The sequence below is a fragment of the Scyliorhinus torazame genome, chromosome X (assembly GCF_047496885.1).
Source record: "Scyliorhinus torazame isolate Kashiwa2021f chromosome X, sScyTor2.1, whole genome shotgun sequence".
In the NCBI taxonomy this organism is placed as follows: Eukaryota; Metazoa; Chordata; class Chondrichthyes; order Carcharhiniformes; family Scyliorhinidae; genus Scyliorhinus; species Scyliorhinus torazame.
Genome location: NC_092738.1, coordinates 35300596 through 35324423, shown reverse-complemented (window position 1 = coordinate 35324423; position 23828 = coordinate 35300596). Strand labels below are relative to the sequence as shown.

The 23828-nt window shown below is 51.5% G+C and overlaps 1 protein-coding gene across 3 annotated transcripts in view; it reads right to left on the bottom strand.

Annotated features, from left to right (window-relative positions):
* The window catches only part of LOC140405513 (vitamin D3 receptor-like), a 230297-nt gene that overhangs the window by 49193 nt on the left and 157276 nt on the right, over positions 1-23828 (bottom strand). For all 3 annotated transcript variants that reach the window (XM_072494055.1, XM_072494052.1, XM_072494053.1), the window contains 2 exons: positions 22771-22955; positions 11335-11473 (listed from right to left, as the gene is read on the bottom strand). In XM_072494055.1, coding sequence (XP_072350156.1) covers positions 11335-11473; positions 22771-22955 — 324 coding nt within the window. The remainder of the gene's footprint in view (positions 1-11334; positions 11474-22770; positions 22956-23828) is intronic.

Below are 23828 nucleotides of genomic sequence, written 5' to 3'. Positions count from 1 at the left end.
CCGGGGGTGGGTGGGGGGGGGGGGAATCGAGTTGCTGCTGCTAAGATCAAGGAGGAGCTGGAGCGAGTGGGGTGGGTCAAGACGGGGGTATGCCGCTGTGGGGAACGGGCCGGGTGTGGGGTGCGGGCGCGTGGCTGGCCGAGGAGGGGTCATGGCTAGTCGGCGGGGAGGGGGACGGGTAGCCCCCTAATCCGGCTGATAACCTGGAATGTAAGGGGACTGAATGGGCCGGTTAAGTGGGCCCGCGTGTTCGCGCTCCTGAAGGGGCTCAAGGCGGATGTGGTTATGCTCCAGGAGACACACCTGAAGGTGGCAGACCAGGTAAGACTGAGGAAAGGGTGGGTAGGTCAGGTGTTTCACTCGGGGCTAGATGCCAAAAATCGAGGGGTGGCGATCTTGGTGGGAAAGAAGGTGTTATTCGAGGCGTCGAGCATTGTGGCAGATAATGGCGGTAGGTACATAATGGTAAGTGGTAAGTTGCAGGGAGAGAGGGTGGTACTGGTCAATGTGTATGCTCCGAACTGGGACGATGCGGGTTTTATGCGGCGTATGTTGGGTTGGATCCCAGACTTGGAAGTGGGGGGCCTGATAATGGGGGGAGACTTTAACACAGTGTTGGATCCTGCACTGGATCGCTCCAGGTCTAGGACGGGTAGGAAGCCGGCGGCGGCGGCTAGTGTTGAGGGGATTTATGGACCAAATGGGAGGGGTGGACCGTTGGAGATTTGCAAGGCCGGGGGCGAGGGAATTTTCATTCTTCTCACATGTCCATAAGGCTTATTCTCGAATCGACTTTTTCATTTTGAGTAGGGCGCTGATAGCGAGAGTAGAGGATACCGAGTATTCAGCAATAGCCATTTCGGACCACGCCCCGCATTGGGTGGACTTGGAGATGGGGGAGGAGAGGGACCAGTGCCCGCTGTGGCGCTTGGAGGTGGGGCTGTTGGCGGACGAGGTGAGCGAGCGGGTCCGAGGAAGTATAGAGAGGTACTTGGAGACCAACGACAACGGGGAGGTCCGAGTGGGGATGGTATGGGAGGCACTGAAGGCGGTGGTGAGGGGAGAGCTGATCTCCATCAGGGCCCACAAGGAGCGGAGGGAGCGGGGGGAGAGGGAGAGGCTGGTGGGGGAGATGGTGAGGGTAGACAGGAGGTATGCGGAAGAACCTGAGGAAGGATTGTTGAGGAAGAGGCGCAGCCTCCAGGCCGAATTCGACCTGGTGACCACCAGGAAGGCGGAGGTGCAGTGGAGGAAGGCCCAGGGGGCGGTCTACGAGTATGGGGATAAGGCAAGCCGGATGCTGGCGCATCAGCTTCCGAAGCGGGACGCAGCTAGGGAGATCGGGGGAGTTAAGGACAGGGGAGAGAGCGTGGTGCGGAGTGGGGTTGGCATCAATGGGGTCTTCAGGGACTTTTAGGAGGAATTGTACCGATCCGAGCCCCCACGGGAGGAGGGAGGGATGGGCCGTTTCCTGGACCAATTGAGGTTTCCAAAGGTGGAAGAGGGACTGGTGGCGGGACTGGGGGCCCCGATTGGGCTGGAGGAGCTGATCAAAGGGATAGGAAGCATGCAGGCGGGGAAGGCACCGGGGCCGGACAGTTTCCCGGTCGAGTTCTATAAAAAATATATGGACCTGTTGGGCCCGCTGTTAGTTAAGACCTTTAATGAGGCAAGGGAGGGGGGGGGGGGGGGGCTTTACCCCCGACGATGTCCGGGGCACTGATCTCCTTGATCCTGAAGCGGGACAAGGATCCCCTGCAATGTGGGTCTTACAGACCGATTTCATTGCTAAATGTAGATGCCAAGGTGCTGGCGAAGGTCTTAGCCACGAGGATTGAGGATTGTGTGCCGCAGATCATCCATGAAGACCAGACGGGGTTTGTGACGGGGAGACAGTTGAACGCGAATGTGCGGAGGCTTTTGAACGTTATCATGATGCCGGCGAGGGAGGGGGAGGCGGAGATAGTGGTGGCGATGGACGCTGAGAAAGCCTTCGATAGGGTAGAGTGGGGGTACCTGTGGGAGGTGCTGAAGAGGTTCGGGTTTGGGGAGGGGTTTGTCAGGTGGGTTAGGCTGTTGTACGAGGTCCCGATGGCGAGTGTGGCCACAAATAGGAAGAGGTCCGAGTACTTTCGGTTGCACCGAGGGACGAGACAGGGGTGTCCCCTGTCCCCCCTGCTCTTCGCACTGGCGATTGAACCCCTGGCTATGGCACTGAGAGAGTCGAGGAACTGGAGGGGGTTGGTGCGGGGTGGGGAGGAGCATAGGGTGTCGCTTTATGCAGACGACCTGCTGCTGTATGTGGCGGACCCGGTGGGAGGAATGCGAGAGGCAATGAGGATGCTTAGGGAATTCGGGGACTTTTCGGGGTACAAGCTCAATATGGGGAAGAGCGAGCTGTTCGTAGTTCAGCTAGGGGACCAGGAGAGGGGGATTGGTGAGCTCCCACTAAAAAGGGCGGAGAGGAGTTTCAGATATTTGGGGGTCCAGGTGGCCAGGGGCTGGGGGGCCCTGCATAGGCTTAACTTTACAAGGCTGGTGGAGCAAATGGAGGAGGAGTTCAAGAGGTGGGACGCGTTGCCGCTGTCCCTGGCTGGTAGGGTGCAGTCAATCAAAATGACGGTGCTCCCAAGGTTTTTGTTCCTGTTGCAGTGCCTCCCCGTGTTTATCCCGAAGGCTTTTTTCAGGCGGGTTAACAGGAGTATAATGGGGTTTGTGTGGGCGCGAGGGACTCCAAGGGTGAGAAGGGTGTTCCTGGAGCGGAGTAGAGATAGGGGGGGGGGGGGGGCTGGTGCTGCCCAACCTCTGTGGGTACTACTGGGCCGCCAATGCGACGATGGTGCGCAAGTGGGTGATGGAGGGGGAGGGGGCTGCATGGAAGAGGCTGGAGACGGCGTCCTGTGTGGGTACGAGTCTAGGGGCGCTGGCAACGGCACCGCTGCCACTCCCTCCAAGGAGGTATACCATGAGCCCGGTGGTGGTGGCGGCCCTCAAAATTTGGGGGCAGTGGAGGCGGCATAGGGGGGAAGTTAGGGCCTCGGCGTGAACCCCATTACGGGGGAACCACCGGTTCGCCCCAGGAAGAACAGGTGGAGGGTTTTCGGGGTGGCACAGGGCAGGGATACGAAAGTTGGGGGACCTGTTTGTGGACGGGAAGTTCGCGAGCTTGGGTGAGCTGGAGGAGAAGTACGGGCTCCCACCAGGGAACACCTTCAGGTACTTACAGGTAAGGGCGTTTGCCAGACGGCAGGTGGTGGAATTCCCACGGCTACTGCCACACACAGTACAGGACAGGGTGCTCTCGGGGGGGTGGGTGGGAGTGGGGAAGATCTCGGAAACTTACCAGGTGATGCAGGAGGATTGGAGTTGAAAGGTAAGTGGGAGGAGGAGTTGGGAGAGGAGATCGAAGAGGGGACGTGGGCAGATGCCCTAGGGAGGGTGAACTCTTCCTCTTCATGCGCGAGGCTCAGCCTCATACAGTTTAAGGTGGTGCACAGGGCACACATGACCGGGACAAGGATGAGCAGGTTCTTTGGGGGTGAGGACAGGTGTGTTCGGTGCTCAGGGAGCCCAGCAAATCACACCCATATGTTCTGGGCATGCCCAGCGCTGGAGGAATTTTGGAAGGGCGTAGCGAGGACGGTGTCGAGGGTGGTAGGATCCAGGGTCAAACCGGGCTGGGGGCTCGCAATATTTGGGGTGGCAGAGGAGCCGGGAGTGCAGGAGGCGAAAGAGGCCGGAATTCTGGCCTTTGCGTCCCTGGTAGGCCCGGCGAAGGATTCTCCTTCAGTGGAAAGATACGAGGCCCCCAAGCGTGGAATCCTGGATCAGCGATATGGCAGGGTTCATTAAATTGGAGAGGGTGAAATTCGCCTTGAGAGGGTCAGTACAAGGGTTCTTTAGACGGTGGCAACCGTTCTTAGACTTTCTGGCAGAACGCTAGACATTGGTCAATGGCAGAAGCAGCTCGGGGGGTTGGGGGGGGGGGGTTACTTTATTTTTGTTTATGTTATTTACACTGGAAGGGTCTGAGGGGGTGTATACACCTGTTGTCTTAAGTCGGGATGTTAATGTTAATTTATTATTTATGTACGGGGGGGGGGTTTGGGGGGGTTGCTTTTTTAGATTGTGTTTTGTACTTAACCCTGTTGGGTTCTTTTTTCTTTCTCATTTTGTTATTGATATTTTATGAAAACCTTTAATAAAAATTATTTTAAAATAAAAAAAAATAAAATACCAAATCCCTATTTTTTTTGTGCAATCACTCCTGGAGCAAAGTGTTCTTTCCACACAGTCTTACCAAATAATGGTGTTTCGGTCCAGTATCCTCGCTATATTGCGGTCTGGTCTGGGATCATAATACTACTCACAGCTAGGAAATACAGCAACTAAGCAACAGTCCAAGTTCCAGCCAGGACCATCCTGAGAAGCCGGCTGCTTCCTGGGTCCGCTTTTGTCTCGGGGAATTAACAAGCCCGCTGTCGGGCCTCTGCCCCCTCAGCGGGGGAGCTCATACTACATGAGCCCTACGGGGAGATCGATCGGGTTGTCCCTGTGGATCTCGTGGGGGTTATAATACATGGTTACATAACAAAGACAAATAAAAACAGAAAATGCTGGATAAATTCAGCAGGTCCGACAGCATCTCTGGAGAGAGAAGCGGAGTTCACATTTCAGCTCGAGCACCTTTTTTTTTTAATAAACATTTTATTGAGGTATTTTTTGGTATTATAACAACAGCACAATAAACAGTGTACATGAAACTATAAACATAGTGCAAAAGCCGTCTCCCTCCCTTACAGGTCCCACCTTTATTAACCCCCTACTCGAAGCTAAACTAACCCCCCCCACCCCCTTCTGCTGATGATTAATTTTCCGCAAAGAAGTCGGCGAACGGTTGACACCTCCGGGCGAACCCTAACAGTGACCCTCTCAAGGCAAACTTGATTTTCTCCAAACAGAGAAGGTTAGCCATGTCCGATAGCCAGGTCTCCGACTTCGGGGGCTCTGAGTCCCTCCAAGCTAATAGTATCCGTCTCCGGGCTACCAGGGAAGCAAAGGCCAGAACGTCTGCCTCTTTCTCCTCCTGGATTCCCGGACCTTCCGACACCCTGAAAATCGCCACCTCTGGACTCGGTGCCACCCTTACCCTTGTTTTTAACACCGTGGACATGACATCTGCAAATCCCTAAGCTTCGGACATGTCCAAAACATGTGGACATGGTTCGGTGGTCCTCCCGCACATTATCTGCTCATCCGGGCCACTGTCATGTGAGCCCGATGAACGACCTTGAATTGTATCAGGCTGAGCCTCGTACATGTTGTGGACGCGTTGACTCTACTCAACGTGTCCGCCCACAGACCATCCTCTATCTCTCCTCCCAGCCCCTCCTCCCACTTGCGCTTCAGCACCTCGGTCTGCGTCTCCTCTGACCCCATAAGTTCCTTTCTCCTATCCACCCTCCGGAATCTACCCTGTCCTGAATCCCCCTTAGCGGTAGGAGCGGGAAGGTTGACACCTGTTTACGTAGGCAGTCCCGCACCTGCAGATACCTGAATTTGTTTCCCCTCGCCAACCCAAACTTCTCCTCCAGCACCCTCATACTCAGAAAGCTCCCTCTATAAACATATCCCCCATCCTCTCAATCCCTGCTCTCCGCCATATCTGGAACCCCCCATCCATACTTCCCGGGGCAAACCGGTGATTATTACAGATTGGGGACCAGACCGATGCTCCCTCTGCTCCCACATGCCTCCTCCATTGGCCCCAGACTCTCAGGGCCGCCACCACCACAGGGCTGGTGGTGTACCGTGTCGGCGGGAACGGCAGAGGCGCAGTTACCAACGCCCCCAGACTGGTGCCCTTGCATGAAGCCGCCTCCATCCGCTCCCATACCGGCCCCTCAGCTCGAGCACCTTTAATCAGAACTGGAAAAAGTTAAGAATGTAATAGGTTTAAGCAAATGAAATGGGGAAGGATGGGAAAAAGGCCAAAATGGAAGGTCTATGGTAGGTTAGAAGGTGGGGGAGATTAAATGACAAAAGGGTTCATGGTGCAAGGCTCCAGGGAGTGGTAATGGGACAAGTAAAGAAACAAAACTGTGTCTGGAGATGTAAATGGCAGAAAGGTGAACAACTGTTGTCCAAATGTAAGAACAATAGATAAACAAGAGTAAAGTAAAGCCTGTAAAACAAAAGAGGAAATAAAACGGGGACAGAGATACCATCTGAAATTGCTAAGGCCGGGGAGGTGCAAAATGGGAGTCAATGGGCTTGCAGTGAATATCTGTTGATAGCCTGAATGATAGCGGAGCTCAGCACTTGACTGACAAAAGACAAGGCTGAAGCATTTGTGACCATCTTCAGCCAGAGGTGCAGAGTGGAGGCAGTTCAGAGGAGGTTCAGCAGATTGATTCCAGAGATGAGGGGTTTGTTGTATGAGGAGAGATTGAGCAGTTTGGGCCGATACTCTCTCGAGTTTAGAAGAATGAGGGGAGATCAAATTGCGGTTTACAAGATGCTAAACAGTGTGGATAAAGTAGACATGGAGCGGATGCTTCCTCTTGTGGGGCAATCCAGAACGTTTTAGGATAAGAGGGAGCAGATTTAAAACAGAGATGAGGAGAAATTCTCTCAAAGGGTGGTGAATCTGTGGAATTTGCTACCCCAGAGTGCGGTGCATGCTGGGACTTTGAGTCAATTTAAGGAGGGGAGGGACAGAGTTTAATCAGTAACGGGGTTGAGGGGTTACGGAGAACGGGCAGGATGGTGGAGTTGCGGCCAAGAGGAGATCAGCGATGATCGTATTGAATGGCGGAGCAGGCTCGAGGGGCTGAATGGCCCAATCCTGCCCCTAGTTCTTAGTGGATGATCCATCTCGGTCTCTTTCTAAGGTCCCCACTGTCATAGATTTCAGTCTTCAGACAACTTGATTCACTCCACATGATATCAAGGTACAGCTGAAAGCATGGGATACAGCAAAGCCTCTGAGCCAGGATAACATCTGGGCAAGTACACTGAAGACTTGTGCACCAGAAAAAGCTATGCCCCTAGCCAAGCTGATCCAGTATAGTTGCAACGCAGAGCTACTCGACAACGTGGAAAATGCCCAAGGTATGTCTGGTCCACAAAGAGCAGGTCAAATCTAACCCAGCCAATTACTGTTCCTGTTCCTAGTTGCCCTTTGACACTCTGCTCACCTTTGTTCTGCCATTCATACATTCTAATCTCTTTATGGGCCTCAATCACCTCATTTACATTCCCTTTGTCTTTCTGCCCACGACATCTTTGTCAATCTCCACCTATTGCTGACCCTCTATCCAGACCCACCGCTCCACTCCCCCCCACAACAGTATAAATCTGACCCTATTTCCAATTCTCCAGCTTTGACAAAGAGTCATCCAGACTCGAAACGTTCGCTCCCTTCTCTCTCCACAGATGCCGTCAGACCTGCTGGGATTATCCAGCATTTTCTGTATTTGTTCCAGCCAATTACTGCCCAATCAGTCAGCTCTCAATCATCAGCAAAGTGTTAGAACGTGTCGTCGACAGTGCTATCAAGCGGCACTTACTCAGTAATAACCTGCTCGTTGACGCCCAGTTTGGGTTCGACCAGAGCCACTCTGTTCCTCATCTCATAACAGCTTTTGTCCAAACATGGATAAAAGAGCTGAACTCCAGAGGTGAGGTGAGAGTGACTGCCCTCGACATCAAGGCAGCATTTGACCGAGTGTGGCACCAAAGGGGCCGAGTGGAATTGAAGTCAATGGGGATCAGGAGAAAAGTCTCCACTAGTTGGTGTCATACCTAGCACAAAGAAAGCTGGTTTTGGTTGTTGGAGGCCATCATCTGAGCCCCAGGAGGCAATGGTGCAGTGGCATTGTCACTGGACTAGTAATCCAGATACCCAGGGTCTTACTCTGGGGGCCTGGTTCGAAACCCACCACAGTCGATGGTGAATTTGAATTCACTTGAATTTGAATTCAATTGAAAATCTGAAATTAAAAGCTATTAAAAACATTGCTGATGGTTCATCTGATACACTAAAGTCCTTTAGGGAAGGAAATCTGCCATCCCTTACTTAATCTGGCCTACACGTGACTCCAGAACAATGTGATTGACTCCAAATGCCCTCTGGCAAGCCCCTCAGTTCAAGGGTAATTAAGGATGAGCAATAAATGCTGGCCCAGCCAGTGAAGTCCATGAATATTTTTTTTTAAAAATCACTGGAGCTTCCTAGACTTAGGCCCAACAATTTTCAGCTGCTTCATCGGTGACTTTCCCTCCAAAATAAGGTGAAATGTGGGGATGTCAGAATGCTCAGTACCATTTTTGCAACTTCCCAGATGCTGAAGTATGTAATATCCACATGCAGCAAGAACTGGACAACATTCAGGCTTGGGCTGATAAGTGGCAAGTAACATTCATGCCACACAGGTGCCAGGCTTTGACTATTTCCTAAAAGAGAGAATCTAACCATACCCCCTCAATACTGGTACTGCTGAACTTGTAATCTCGGGGTTACCATTGACCAGAAACTGAACTGGACCAGCCGTATAAATACTGTGGCTACCAGAGCAGGTCAGAGGCTGGGAATCCTGCGGTGAGTAACTCACCTCCTGACCCCCCAAAGCCTGTCCACCATCTACAAGGCACAAATCAGGGGTGTGATGGAAACTCCCCACTTGCCTGGATGAGTGTAGCTCCAATAATAGTCAAGAAGCTTGACAAAGTAGCCCATTTGATCGTTTGATAAGGGCCGGAATTCTCTGATTCGCTTTTCCTGCCGGCAGTACACTCCCACCCGTGGGTTTCCCGGCGGCGCGGCATGGTTACAATGGGAAATTCCATTAACAAGCGGCGGGAAGTTAGAATCCTGCCAGCAGCGAACGGCACGCGGCTGAGAAACATGCGGCTGGGGAACCGGAGAATCTAGTTCAATATCAAGACTGAGAAGTCCCAGGCCAAGGTACAAAATTAGAAAAGGCTGATTTTAAGGGGATGAGGCTGGAATTAGAGAAAGTAATCTTAAAAAAATTACAAAGAAAGAAAGAAAGAGAACAACAGTGAGAAACATTTATCCGCGGAATTCTCTGGTTCCCCAGCCGCATATTTCTTGGCGGTACGCCGTTCACTGACAGCGGGATCCTCTACTCCCGCTGCTTATCAATGAGATTTTCCATTGAAGCCACCCAACGCCGCCTGGAAACCTGCCGGCGAGGGTGCGCTATCAGTGAGCAAAGTGAATCGCAATGGCCAGAGAATTCCAGCCTATATCCCACTAAAACGTAGGGCAGGATTCTCTCAGCCCGCGCCGGTTCGGAGAATCATTGGGCCGGGCGCGATTCGCGCGACGCCGCTCCGATGCCGGTCTGCCGATTCTCCAGTCGGCACCCGTTCTACACGGACGCCCCCCCCTGCCGATTCTCCGCCCAGGATGGGCCGGGTGGCCGCCAAAGAAGCCCGAGTCCCGCTGGCGCCGTTCACATCTGGTCGTACCCGGCGGAACCTCGACGTCCATCCTGTCAGGGCAGCCTGGTGGGGGAGGAGGCGGGGTCCGAGCCGGGGGGTGGGGGGGGGGGGGGGGGCACCACCATGGCCTGGCCCGCGATCGGGGCCTACCGATCAGCGGGCCGGCCTCCCCTGGTGGAGGCCTCTTTTGCTCTGCGCCGGCCCCTGGAGCCCTGCGCCATGTTGCGTCGCGGCCGGCGCGGAGAAGGAGGCGACCGCGCATGCGCGCATTCGCACCGGTCGCAGCACGCATGCGCAGACCCACGGCGCCCATTTGATGCCGGTATCAGCAGCTGGAGCAGCGTGGGTCGCTCCAGTGCCGTGCTGGCCTCCTGTAGAGCAGAGGACTTAGCGGTCCGATGACGCCGTCGTTAAACTCTCCAGTTTCTATGACGGCGTCAACACTCTGCCTCCAGAAGGGAGAATCCCGCCCGTAATATCAAACTAATCAGTAATAAGTTACCAAAAATGAATAAAGAAATAAGGGCAAAACTGAAGAAATACTTATTACATTTTGGTTGGAGAAGTAAGGAGATCACATAATCTTTGGAAAATAAGTGTCTAAATGGGATTGAGAGAGAGGCATCAGGGGTTACAGAATCCCAATCTCTGAAAATAGCAACGCAAACAAAACTGGAGCTTATTTCTGGAGGGAAAGAACTGAAAAGCAGAGTAGTATTAAACACTGATTAGGTCACACTTGGGAGTACCGAGAACAGTTCTGGTCAACGTATTATAGAAAGGACAGAGGAGCTGGAGAAGGTGCAAGAAAAATTTACAAAGATTGTATGAAAATTGAGAGGTTATACCCATCTGGAGAGACTGAAAAGGCTGTTCTTTACTCGAGAAAAGTGAAGACAAAGAAGTGACCTGATAAAGGTTTTTAAGAAATGAAAAAATGAAATGAAATGAAAATCGCTTATTGTCACAAGTAGGCTTCAAATGAAGTGACTGTGAAAAGCCCCTAGTCGCCACATTCCGGCGCCTGTTCGGGGAGGCTGGTACGGGAATTGAACCGTGCTACTGGCCTGCCTTGGTCTGCTTTCAAAGCCAGCTTATTTAGCCCTGTGCTGAACCAGCCCCTATAATAATCGCTTATTGTCACAAGTAGGCTTCAATAAAGTTACTGTGAAAAGCCCCTAGTCGCCACATTCCGGAGCCTGTTCGGGGAGGCTGGTACGGAAATTGAACCGTGCTGCTGGCCTGCCTTGGTCTGCTTTCAAAGCCAGCGATTTAGCCCTGTGCTAAACCAGCCCCTATGAAAGATTATGAAAGACCTTGATCAGGTTGACACAGAGAAGGGGCGGGATTCTTTGATCCCTAGCCGCGTGTTTCTTGGCCAAACGCTGTTCGCTGGCAGTGTGATTCTATCCGTCTGCCGCTTTTCAATGGGAATTCCCATTCAAACCATCCCACGCCTCTGCAAAATCCGCTGGGGGGGGGGGGGGGGCGGTTGCCAGCAGGAAAAGTGAATCGCAACGACTGGAGAACTCCGGCCAAGATGTTTCCACTTGTAGATGAGGCCAGTACGAGGGGACCATACAATATAATCTAGTCACAAATAAATCTAATTGAGAATTCAGGAATATTTTCTTTACCCAGAAAGTGGTCAGAATGTGGAGCTTGCTACCACAGGAAGTGATCGAGTTGCATTTCAGGGGCAGTTAGATACACACTTGATGAGAAAGGAGAAAAAGGGATTTGCTGATAGGGTTACATGAAGAAGGGTGGGAGGAGATTTGTGTGGAGCAGAAACACTAACGTGGGTCTACTGCATTAAATGGTCTGTTTCTATGTTACAAATACTTTGTAAAAATGACATACCTATGGATGGGCTGCAATTTTGTGAGGAGGCAGGGTTGAAGAAATTAAAATCAAAAGAATCTGCTGTGCAGCGATTCTGTGATGGATCGGTAGACGATTGATCAGATTCATCCATTTTAGACTCTTCCCGTATTGGTGGCTGTAACAGAATGATAGTTACAAGTTATTTCCAAGATTGTCATTCACAGTTTATGGGCATAGCAAAGTGAGGGAAGAGAAGGCCGGCAGAATGAGATGTTGTTTTTTCCCATTTGCCTGCTGTGTCAAGAACCATTAGAGATGTACAAATTTTCACATCCCATGGCTGGCCAAATCGCCTCACAATCAACAATGCACCTTTGAAGTGCAATCACTGTTGTTTTGTAAGCAGTTAGTTTGTGCACAGCAAGATTTCTCAGACAGCGATATGATTTTTCCCCCCCCATAAATTTAGAGTACCCAATTCATTTCTTCCAATTGAGGGGCAATTTAGTGTGGCCAATCCACCTACCCTGCACATCTTTGGGTTGTGGGGGTGAGACCCACGCAGACACGGGGAGAATGTGCAAACTCCACACGGACAGTGACCCAGAGCCGGGATCGAACCTGGGACCTCGGCGGCGTGAGACAGCAGTGCTAACGACTGCACCACCGTGATGTCATTAGACAGCGATATGATAAATGATTGATTAATCTGTTTTTGGTTGTACTGTGAATATTGGCCAAGCCATTTGGTGAAGACATCTGATTTTCAAATAGTGCCAGGGAGGGCATCGCTCAATGTTCATATAATAATAATCTTTATTGTCACAAGTAGGCTTACATTAACACTGCAATGAAGTTACTGTGAGAATCCCCTCGTTGCCACATTCCGGCGCCTGTTCGGGTCACAGAGGGAGAATTCAGAATGTCCAATTCACCTAACAGCACGTCTTTCGGGACTTGTGAGAGGGACCCGGAGGAAACCCACGCAGACACAGGGAGAACATGCAGACTCCGCACACACAGTGACTTTTGTAAGGGCCACGAAGAACCCAGCACGAGTTTTAAGGATACAAAGTAATAACATTTATTTACTATAACATATAGACATAACAGTAACTTCCCTTGCTACATACTCCTTCCTGCTGGTTCCTGAACTGGCCAGCTTTATTTATACTAGGAGTTTACTAGTGGTTTCTCCGCCCCCCTCATTGGGGAAGCTCATACTCCCACAGGATTATGGGATAGTCATTAGTCCCCAGCCAATGGTAAGTAGGCAGGTTATAACAGTGACCCAAGCCAGGATTCGAACCTGGGACCCTGGGCTGTGAAGCAACAGTGCTAATCACTGTACTACCGTGCCGTCCTGCTGTGCAGGGCTCAGTCTAATGTCAAAGAACAAAGAACAATACAGCACAGGAACAGGCCCTTTGGCCCTCCGAGCCTGTACCGGTCATGATACCAACATTGGCCAAAACCCTCAGCACTTCCTTGTGCCGTATCCCTCTATACCCATCCTATCCATATGTTTGTCGAGATGCCTTTTTAAAAAAATATATATTTTATTAAATTTTTCAAACAAAAATGTTTCCGTTTTTTACAACTCAACAAGGGATTATACATTAACTGGTAAATAACATTATTTAAATAATATAGTGAACTAACAACATAAACTAAAAAAAAGAAAAACAAATAGCAAAAACACAGAATAGTGCCGGTTCTTCTGCAACCCCAAATATAGCTAACCCCCAGCCTGGCTTGACCCGGACCCCCACCACCTTTGAAATTACCCTTGCCACACACCCCCAGAACTCGTGCAGTGCCGGACACGACCAGAACATGTGGGTGTGGTTCACCGAGCTTCCCGAGCACCTCCCACACCTGTCCTCCACCCCGAAAAACCTGCTCAGTCTTGCTCCCGTCATATGTGCTCTGTGTAGAACCTTAAATTGAATCAGGCTAAGCCTGGCACACGAGGACGAGGAATTTACCGTACTTAGGGCATCTGCCCACAGCCCCTCCTCAATCTCTTCCCCCAGCTCTTCTTCCCATTTTCCCTTCAGCTCCTCTATCATCGCCTCCCCCTCGTCCCTCATCTCCCGGTATCATAGTTTCTATTAGTATCGGGAGAAGTTTTGATTTATCATAGAATTTACGGTGCAGAAGGAGGCCATTCGGCCCATCGAGTCTGCGCCGGCTCTTGGAAAGAGCACCCTACCCAAGGTCAAAACCGCTACCCTATCCCCATAACCCAGTAACCCCACCCAACACGAAGGGCAATCAATTTTAGACACTAAGGGCAATTTATCATGGCCAATCCACCTATCCTGCACATCTTTGGACTGTGGGAGGAAACCGGAGCACCCGGAGGAAACCCACGCACACACGGGGAGAACGTGCAGACTCCACACAGACAGTGACCCAAGCCGGAATCGAACCTGGGCCCTGGAGCTGTGAAGCAATTGTGCTATCCACAATGCTACCGTGCTGCCCCACGGACACTTTGCACTCTCCAACCCATGCCCCCGAAATCACTCTATCTTGGATCCCCTGCGTCGGGAGCTGCGGAAATTCCCTCACCTGTTGCCTCGTAAATGCCCTCACTTGCATATATCGGAAGGCGTTCTCTGGGGGCAACTTATATTTTTCTTGTAGCGCTCCCAGACTTGCAAACGTCCAGTCTATAAACAGGTCCCTCAGCTTCCTAATTCCTGCTCGTTGCCAACACTGGAACCCCCCATCCATCCTCCCTGGGACAAATCTGTGGTTATTCCTTATCGGGGACCACACCGAGGCACCCGTCACTCCCCTGTGTCGCCTCCACTGCCCCCAGATCCTCAAGGTCGCCACCACCACTGGGTTTGTAGTGTACCTTTTCGGGGAGAACGGCAGCGGCGCCGTCACCAGCGCTTTTAGGCTCGTTCCCTTACAGGATGCCATCTCCAGCTTCTTCCACGCTGCTCCCTCTTCCTCCCTCATCCACTTACAGACCATCGACACATTGGCGGCCCAGTAATAGTCGCTCAAACTCGGCAGCGCCAGTCCCCCTCTGTCCCTACTGCGCTGCAGGAACCCCCTCTTTACTCTCGGGGTCTTTCCTGCCCACACAAAGCTCGTAATGCTCCTATCTATTTTTTTAAAAAAGGCCTGTGTGATCAGAATGGGGAGGCACTGAAACACGAAAAGAAACCGCAGGAGGACCACCATTTTAACTGCCTGCACTCTGCCCGCCAGCGATAGCGGCACCATATCCCACCTCTTAAAGTCCTCCTCCATCTGCTCCACCAGTCGCGTCAGGTTAAGTCTATGCAGGGTTCCCCAGTTCCTGGCCACCTGGATCCCCAGGTATCGAAAGTTCCTTACCACTCTCCTCAGCGGCAGAGCATCTATCCCCCTACCCTGTTCCCCGGGGTGCATTACAAAAAGCTCGCTCTTCCCCATATTTAGTTTATATCCCGAGAACTCTCCAAACTCCCTAAGTATCTGCATTACTTCTGGCATCCCCTCTACCGGGTCCGCAACGTATAGCAGTAGATCATCTGCGTAGAGCGACACTCGGTGTTCCTCTCCCCCTCTAAGCACCCCCCTCCACTTCTTAGAATCCCTCAGCGCTATGGCCAGTGGTTCAATAGCCAACGCGAACAGTAACGGGGACAGGGGACACCCTTGTCTTGTACCCCTATGTAGCCGAAAATACCCCGATCTTTGCCGGTTTGTGACTACGCTTGCCACCGGGGCCCCATATAAGAGTCTGACCCATCTAATAAACCCCTCACCGAACCCAAACCGCTTCAGCACCTCCCACAGATAGTCCCACTCCACCCTATCGAATGCCTTCTCTGCATCCATCGCCGCCACTATCTCTGCCTCCCCCTCCGGTGGGAGCGTCATCATCACCCACAGCAGCCTTCGTACATTAACATTCAGTTGTCTCCCCTTTACAAACCCTGTCTGATCGTCATGTACCACCCCTGGGACACAATCCTCTATCCTTGTCACCACCACTTTGGCCAGCAGTTTGGCGTCTACATTTAGGAGTGAGATCGGCCTGTATGACCCGCATTGCAGCGGGTCTTTATCTCGTTTCAGGATTAGCGATATCGTCGCCTCCGACATTGTCGGGGGTAGCATCCCCCTTTCCTTAGCCTCATGATAGGTTCTCGCCAAGAGCGGGGCCAACAGATCCATATACTTCCTGTAGAATTCCACCGGAAACCCGTCTGGTCCCGGGGCCTTCCCTGCCTGCATGTTCCCCAGTCCTTTAATCACCTCATCCACCTCGATTGGCGCCCCCAGACCTGCCACCTCCTGCCCCTTCACCTTTGGGAACCTTAGCTGGTCCAGAAAGTGTAGCATTCCTTCTTTTCCCCCCGGGGGTTGGGACTTATATAGCCTCTCATAAAAGGTCTTGAACACCTCGTTCACTTTCCCTGCTCTCTGCTCCATATTTCCCGTTTCGTCCCTAACTCCCCCGATCTCCCTCGCCGCCATCTTCTTCCGAAGTTGGTGGGCCAACTGCCGGCTCGCCTTTTCCCCATACTCATATTGCAAACCCTGTGCCTTCCTCCACTGTGCCTCCGCCTTTCCCGTGGTCAGCAGGTCAAACTCCATCTGTAGTCTTCGTCTTTCTCTGTATAGCCCTTCGTCTGGGGCCTCCGCATATTTTTTATCCACCCTCAAAATTTCCCCCACTAATCTCTCTTTCTTTGCCCTCTTGTTTCTCCTAGTGGGCTCTGATGGAGATCAGCTCTCCTCTAACCACCGCCTTCAGCGCTTCCCATACTACTCCCACCTGGACCTCCCCATCGTCATTGACCTCCAGGTATCGCTCAATACACCCCCTCACCCTTCCGCAGACCCCCTCGTCCGCCAGTAGTCCCATATCTCGTCGCCAGAGTGGGCGCTGCTCCCTTTCCTCTCCTAGTTCCAGATCCACCCAGTGCGGGGCGTGGTCTGAAACGGCTATGGCCGAGTACTCCGTTCCTGCCACTTTCGGGATCAGTGCCCTTCCCAAAACGAAAAAGTCTATCCGGGAGTATACCTTATGGACGTGGGAGAAGAAAGAGAACTCTTTAGCCATCGGCCTGGCGAATCTCCACGGATCCACTCCCCCCATTTGTTCCATAAATCCCTTAAGCACCTTGGCCGCTGCCGGCCTTCTCCCGGTCCTGGATCTCGACCGGTCTAGCCCTGGATCCAGCACTGTGTTAAAATCCCCCCCCCATTACCAAGCTTCCCACCTCCAGGTCCGGGATACGTCCCAGCATTCGCTTCATGAATCCCGCGACATCCCAGTTCGGGGCATATACATTCACCAGCACAACTGCCTCTCCCTGCAGTCTGCCACTCGCCATCACATATCTGCCCCCACTGTCCACCACTATATTCTTAGCCTCGAATGATACACGTTTCCCCAATATTGCCACCCCTCTGTTTTTCACGTCCAGCCCTGAGTGGAATACCTGTCCCACCCATCCTTTTCTTAGTCTAACCTGATCCGCCACCTTCAGGTGCGTCTCCTGGAGCATGACTACGTCCGCCTTCAGTCTCTTTAAGTGCGCAAACATCCGTGCCCTCTTAATCGGCCCGTTTAAGCCTCGCACATTCCACGTGATCAGCCGGATTGGGGGGCCATTCACCGCCCCCCCCCCCCCCCCCCCTCGTCGACTAGCCATCCCCTTTTTTAGGCCATCTGCTCATCCAGGTCCCGCGCACCCGTCTGTCCCCCAGGCAGCGCCTTCCCGCCCCGACCACCTCATCTCTTACCAGCTCCCCCTTGCACTCAGCAGCAGCAACCCAGTTAATCCCTCCCGCCCCCGCTAGATCCCCCTCTAGCTTGGTTGCTCCCCCCATATTGCTTCCGGAAGTCAGCTAACTCTGGCTGACCTCGGCTTCCCCCGTTCACTCTTTGACCTCCCTGCGTGTGGGGCTCCCTTCCTTCCTGCGTCCTTTTTCCCGCTATAATTTCCATAGCGCGGGAAAATACCCGCGCTTTCCTCTCGGCCCCGCCCCCTATGGCGCAGTTCCCTCATTCCCCTTCCCTGTCCCTTTTCCCACCGGCGCCCACATTTCTTCGTGTCCCCCCCATCGGGGGGAGAAAAATTCCCCGTCCAACATTGCTGTACAATAGCCCTCCCTTTCCCCACTTTACATTTCTGTACCACCACCTCGCTGCTTCTCTCCAAACATCAAACTCTCAAATCTAGTCCAGTTTCTCTTCTTGGATGAATGGCCATGCCTCATCCGCCGTCTCAAAGTACTGGTGCTTGCCCTGATGCGTGACCCACAGTCGCGCCGGCTGCAGCATCCCAAATTTTATTTTCTTCCTATGGAGCACCGCTTTGGCCCGGTTAAAGCTCGCCCTCCTTCTCGCCACCTCCGCACTCAGTCCTGATACACACGTATCACCGCATTCTCCCATTTGCTACTCCATGCCTTCTTGGCCCAGCTCAGGACCATCTCTCTGTCCCTGTAGCGATGAACTTCACCACTATTGCTCTTGGTGTTTCACCTGCCTTTGGTCTTCTCACGAGGGCCCGGTACGCTCCCTCCACTTCCAGGGGGCCCGTTGGGGCCTCAGCTCCCATTAGTGTGTGGAGCATCGTGCTCACATACAACCCAGCATCAGCTCCCTCTGCTCCTTCGGGGAGACCTAGAATCCATAGGTTTTTCCTCTTTGAGCTGTTCTCCAGGGCTTCCAGCTTTTCTATGCACCTCTTGTGTAGTGCCTCGTGTGTCTCCGTTTTTACCACCAGACCCTGTATCTCATCCTCATTTTCGGCTGCCTTTGCCTTCACTCCACGGAGCTCCATTGCCTGGACCTTTTGTGTTTCCTTCAGTCCCTCGATTGCCAGTAGCATTGGCGCCAGCACCTCTTTTTTGAGCTCCTCCACACATAGTCGGAGAAACTCCTGCTGGTCCGGGCCCCATACCATCTGGGCTCCATCGGCCGCCATCTTGCTTCTCCCTTCTCTTATCTGCCGCTGCTCCAAAGGATCCTTCGCAATCTGGCCACTACCGCCGCTCCTTTCCATACACACCCGGGGGGACTCCTTCCTTCGTCACCCCACACTGGGTTAGGTCGAAAAAAAATTCAGTTGGGGCTCCCGATAAGAGCCCAAAAGTCCGTTGGAACGGGAGCTGCCGAAACGTGCGGCTTAGCAGTGCATCACCGCAACCGGAAGTGGTCGAGGTGCCTTTTGAACACCGTTAACGTATCTGCTTCCACAACCTCCCCTGGCAACGCGTTCCAGGCACTCACCACCCTCTGTGTAAAAACCCTGCCTCACACATCTCCTCTAAACTTTGCCCCACGGACCTTAAACCTATGCCCCCTGGTGACTGACCCCTCCACCCTGGGAAAGAGTGCCTGCCCATCCACTCTATCCATGCCCTTCATAATCTTGTAGACCTCTATCAGGTCACCCCTCAACCTCCGTCATTCTAATGAAAACAGTCCAAGTCTATTCAGCTTCTCCACATAGCTAACACCCTCCAGACCAGGCAACATCCTGGTAAACCTCCTCTGCACCCTCTCCAAAGCCTCCACATCCTTCTGGTAGTGTGGCGACCAGAATTGTGCGCAATATTCCAAGTGCGGCCTTATCAAGGTTCTATCCAACTGTAGCATGACTTGCCAGTTTTGATACTCGATGCCCCGTCCAATGAAAGCGAGCATTCAGTCTGCTTTCTTGACTACCTTGTCCACTTGTGTTGCCACCTTCAAAGATGAAATGAAAATCGCTTATTGTCACAAGTAGGCTTCAAAATGAAGTTACTGTGAAAAGCCCCTAGTCGCCACATTCCGGCGCCTGTTTGGGGAGGCTGTTACAGGAATTGAACCATGCTGCTGGCCTGCATTGGTCTGCTTTCAAAGCCAGCGATTTAGCCCTGTGCTAAACCAGCCCCAGAAGATCTGTGGACCTGCACGCCCATTTCTCTATGACTTTCCATATTTCACAGTAACTTCATTTGAAGCCTACTTGTGACAATAAGCGGTTTTCATTCCTAAGAGTTTTCCCATTTACAGTATATTTCCCCTCAATGTTAGACCTACCGAAATGCATTACCTCACATTTGTCCAGATTAAACTCCATTTGCCATTTCTCTGCCCAAGTCTCCATCCTATCTATCTATGCCTACCCCGATGTGCACGGCCGCACCTCCCCCCCTAACCACCCCAGCACCTCCACACAAAACGGCAAAGGATGTGCCCCCTTCTTTCCTGCCTTTTCACTAGTCTGGCTAAAACAGCCAAACCACTCCTGTCCACCTAGCCACGCCAATTGTATTATGGCATGCGCAGCTTAATACAATTGGCTTGTTAACAAGCAATCACCTTACTTTTACACTCCATTCCTCATGCAATAAATGCCCAAATTCCATTTGTTTTCCTAATTACTAGCTGTACCTCCTCACAACGTGCTTTCCTACCTTATCTTTGCATTGTCAGCAAAGTTGGCTACCAACCAGTCACCCCCTTCACCAAAATCATGAATATAGATCGGAAATACTTAAGGCCCCAGCACTGATCCCTATAAAACTCCATTCAATCCAGTTTGCCAACCTAAAAATGATCCATTTATCCTGACTCTGCCCGTGTCTACCAATAAACATCCATCCGCTGCAGATATAAGCTTCGTGTTAACAGTGCTTTTGAAAATATTCAATCTGCCCTTCATTAATTACCAAGCACCACATGTGAAAGTAACCTGTAAATATGATAGCATTAACACAAACATTTTTTTCCATAGTTCATGGATAGAGTAGCAGTAAATCCTTGGAAGATTGCAGTCATCGCTATTCCAGACGATCTGTATTGGGACGGACTTCTCCGGCCGTTGCGAAGGATGGGCAGAGGACTGTGCACAGACCATAGGCCTCACATCACAAGTGTAACCTGCCTTTGGATGTTATTGTCGCTGTTGAGAAAGATCAGGCCACTCTTCTTTTTCCACATGGTTTTCACATGTCCAAGTTAAAGTTGGCATTTATCAGAAATTCAGGACAGCTCGACACACAGGACAGATGCCCCTTCGGCCAATGTCACAGAGGTTATCTCGAGTCAAAATGCAGCACCTGGTGCACAATCTTCTGGTCCTGCCAACGACAAGTCCCTCCTGTGCACATAGTGAGGCCCAAGTTTGAGCTGAGAAGGCCACAGTAATGAGGTTTTAAACAAAGGTTGTAGGGCCTCTCAGCCACGAGATAACAGAAGGATCCCAGGAAACGCTGTACCTTGGATAATAGCTGGAAGACTGCAAAGAAATTAATGTAATCTAATTTCTGGACTCAGTTTACAGTTAAGTTATGACAAACTATTTGTGTCACATTTTTTTTTTAAATTCTCCTCCATTTTCACATTTTCTCCCACATTTACATCCATCAACAATAAACAATAATCAGCAAGATATGTCAGTCCCCATAGTAACAACGATCCCATCTACCCACCAACCCCCAAACCTCAACCCGCATGTTTACATAAACAAATGGCAAAAAGGAATCAGGGATTACCCGTAGTCACCCTTAATCTACACAGCCCCCCTCCCCCCCACCCCCCCCACCCCAGGTCTCCAGCTCCTCCCGTCCACTGCCTCTTGTAAAACTCCTCCTCCCAACCTCGGTTCCTTCCCCCCAACTTTCCACCCCGGCTAGGCCACTCGGACCCTGTTCTGCCAGGTTCCGATGGCCGCAGCCCCTCCCCCCACTTCACTCCTGTTCACTGGCCGGCTTAAACCGGCCAGCGTGGAGGCCCCCGCCCGGGTCCCTTTCCCCCCTGCCCGGCCCTAGGAAAGCCCAAAGATCCCCTTTTAGCACACAAACCCCGCATATCCACCTACACCCCAAAGAACCCTCATTTCGAGTGAAAGTCCCGTCCCTTCCCTTGTCCAAATATATACCACATTGGCTCCTTCAGTCTCTACACCCACGCGCAGTGATACAAAAAAGAAGAAAATAGTCATGAGGTTACATCGGCACATGGCCATTCCTCAATTTGTCAGTTCTGCCACAGTCCTTCTGCTTTCGCAAACTCCTCCGCTGCTTCCGCCGTTCCAAAATAAAAGTCCCTGAGCTTGTATGTCACCCTCCGCTTCGCTGGATATACAATGCCGCACCGCACCTTGCTAATGTACAGTGCCCTCTTCACCCGGTTGAAGGCAGCCCGCCTCCTTGCCAGCTCCACCGTAAAGTGCTGGTATACACGTATACCAGCTCCAGCCCACTGCACCACCCGCTTCTGCTTGGCCCAGCTCAGGACCTTCTCCTTCACACTGTACCTACGGAAGCACAGAGTCACTGCCCTTGGCGGCTCACTCGCCTTTGGTACAGGCCTCCACGACCGATGAGCCCGATCCAGTTCATATCGGGTGGGATCCTCCCCCTCCCCCAATAGTTTTGCCAACATCGTGGCAAAATACTCAAGTCGGCTTCGGTCCTTCAACTCCTTCGGGCAGCCCCACAATCCTCAAATTCTGTCGCCTGGATCTGTTTTCCAGGTCTTCCATTTTTCCTCGCAGATCCTGGTTAGTATCCATCACCTTCCGCATCTCTTTCCCCATCGAGGCAAGTTGATCACCGTGCTGCAATAACGTCTCCTCCACTTCCTTCAGCGCCTCCCCTTGTTCTCGCACCTCCGCCACTGCGCTCGCCACCTCCGTCCTCACCGGGGAAACCGCCTCCTCCACCAGCACACTCAAAACCTCCCTCATCTCCTTCCTCACCGTCTCCATGCATTTCGCAATCTGCGCCAACTGCTTTTCAAATTCCGCCGCCATCACCTTAGTTATTTCTTCAGCCGTAAGCAGTGCGGCCTTCCCTGGTGCTCCAGCCTCCATTTTCCTTGGTGACCCCGCGGTGACCTTTCCACTCCCCGACGGACCTTCAACTGTTTTTTTTCTGGCAGTTTTCTTGCTCACCCTCGACATTTTTCTTTGTTCTTTTTTTCCTCCTGTGTCTTCACTGTGCCTCCTCCGTGCCTTCTCCCTGCTTCTGCCGCCTCCGTGGACCCTGGGACCGGGCTTAAAGCCCCGAAAATGCCGTTGCCGAACGGGACCCCTCCATTGTGCGGCCGCCTCCCGCCCGACGTCACCGAAAGTCTATTTGTGTTACATTTACCGTGCTTGCTTTGTCTATGTTTTCATAAAGTTTGTTTTTATTTAAAAACGTGAAACCTGAGGCGTAATTTCTTTCAGCTGGTTACCAGATATTCAAATGTCGCTTTAAATGTTGATGGATTTTACGGACATTGGAACATCATGCAAAACTAACTCTACGAAGATTTCAAGGGGTGCCCCTTCCAAACACAACCCTCCAGATCAATGTGCAGTGCTCGAGTGTGGAAATATGTAGACAGTTTGATGCTAAATTCCTACAGATATTGCCTGTTATCTCTTGCCATATATCTAACAAAAATAGATTTACACGGTGAGGAATTACAAATTTTGTTGTGTGCCTGGTCTTGACCGAGATACATACTCTGAACTGTGTGACGAACGAATATGATGAATCGTATGTTTTATGGTGGGCGTCAACCAATAAGGCAATCAGTTGTTCTTGTTCATCCGACAACTTTGGTTTCTTAGCCTCCTTTATCGCTTCTTCTTCTTTCCGTTTCAAAATCATCTCCTTTTTCCTCTGGACTTCATCATCTGTTAAAATAACTGAGCAGATAAAAGGGAAACATTTTAAGTGAAGAGAATAACTATCCAAAACTTTTTTTTAAATGTTCTAGCCATTTATTGATACACATTACAGACAACTACAGGCCAACACTATCGGGCTCAATATTTGAGCCCAAAACAAAATAATCTCTTCATCACAACACACCCAGCATGGAAAAAGACAGGCTGATATGAAGGGAAAGATGGACAGAATTCATCATCTTTTCCAGGTGCCGCAAGAATAGTGACTCAAACATAATGGTCGGAATTCTCCGACCATTGGGATTCACTTTTCCCGCCGGTAGCGCACCCACTCTCGGAGGTTTCCCGGCGGTGTGGGATGGTTTCAATGGGAATCCCGGTGGCGAGTGGCAGGAAGATAGAATCCTGCCCCCAGCAGATGACACGCTGCCGGGAAACACACAGCTGGGGGGACCGGAGAATCCGGTCTAATATTCCAGATTAGGTAAAGCAAAGAGTGCACCCAACAACAAAGGCCGGGATTTTCCAGCATTGCCAGGGCGGGCTCCCCTGTGGTGGATATGTTGAGCCATTTAAATTACCATAGACTTGGCGGGGCTGAACGATCTCGCTGGCAGGAGGGGCAGAAAATCCAGGCCAAAGCATCCCGATCCGAGGAACATGAATGGATATATACAACTAAACCAACACTCATTTCATTAATCCAAACTCTTTTTTGTAAAATTTACAGCAATTACATCATTTAAACCATTACAAAACCCGACCTGAAATTTATGACATCTTTTGTGTTCAAAAGCGTTCAATTGAACTCATTTGATATCAGTTGCGCTCCAAACCAATCATTTAACGTTACACGTGCTGTAACCGGCATCAATGCCATCAACTGTCCCA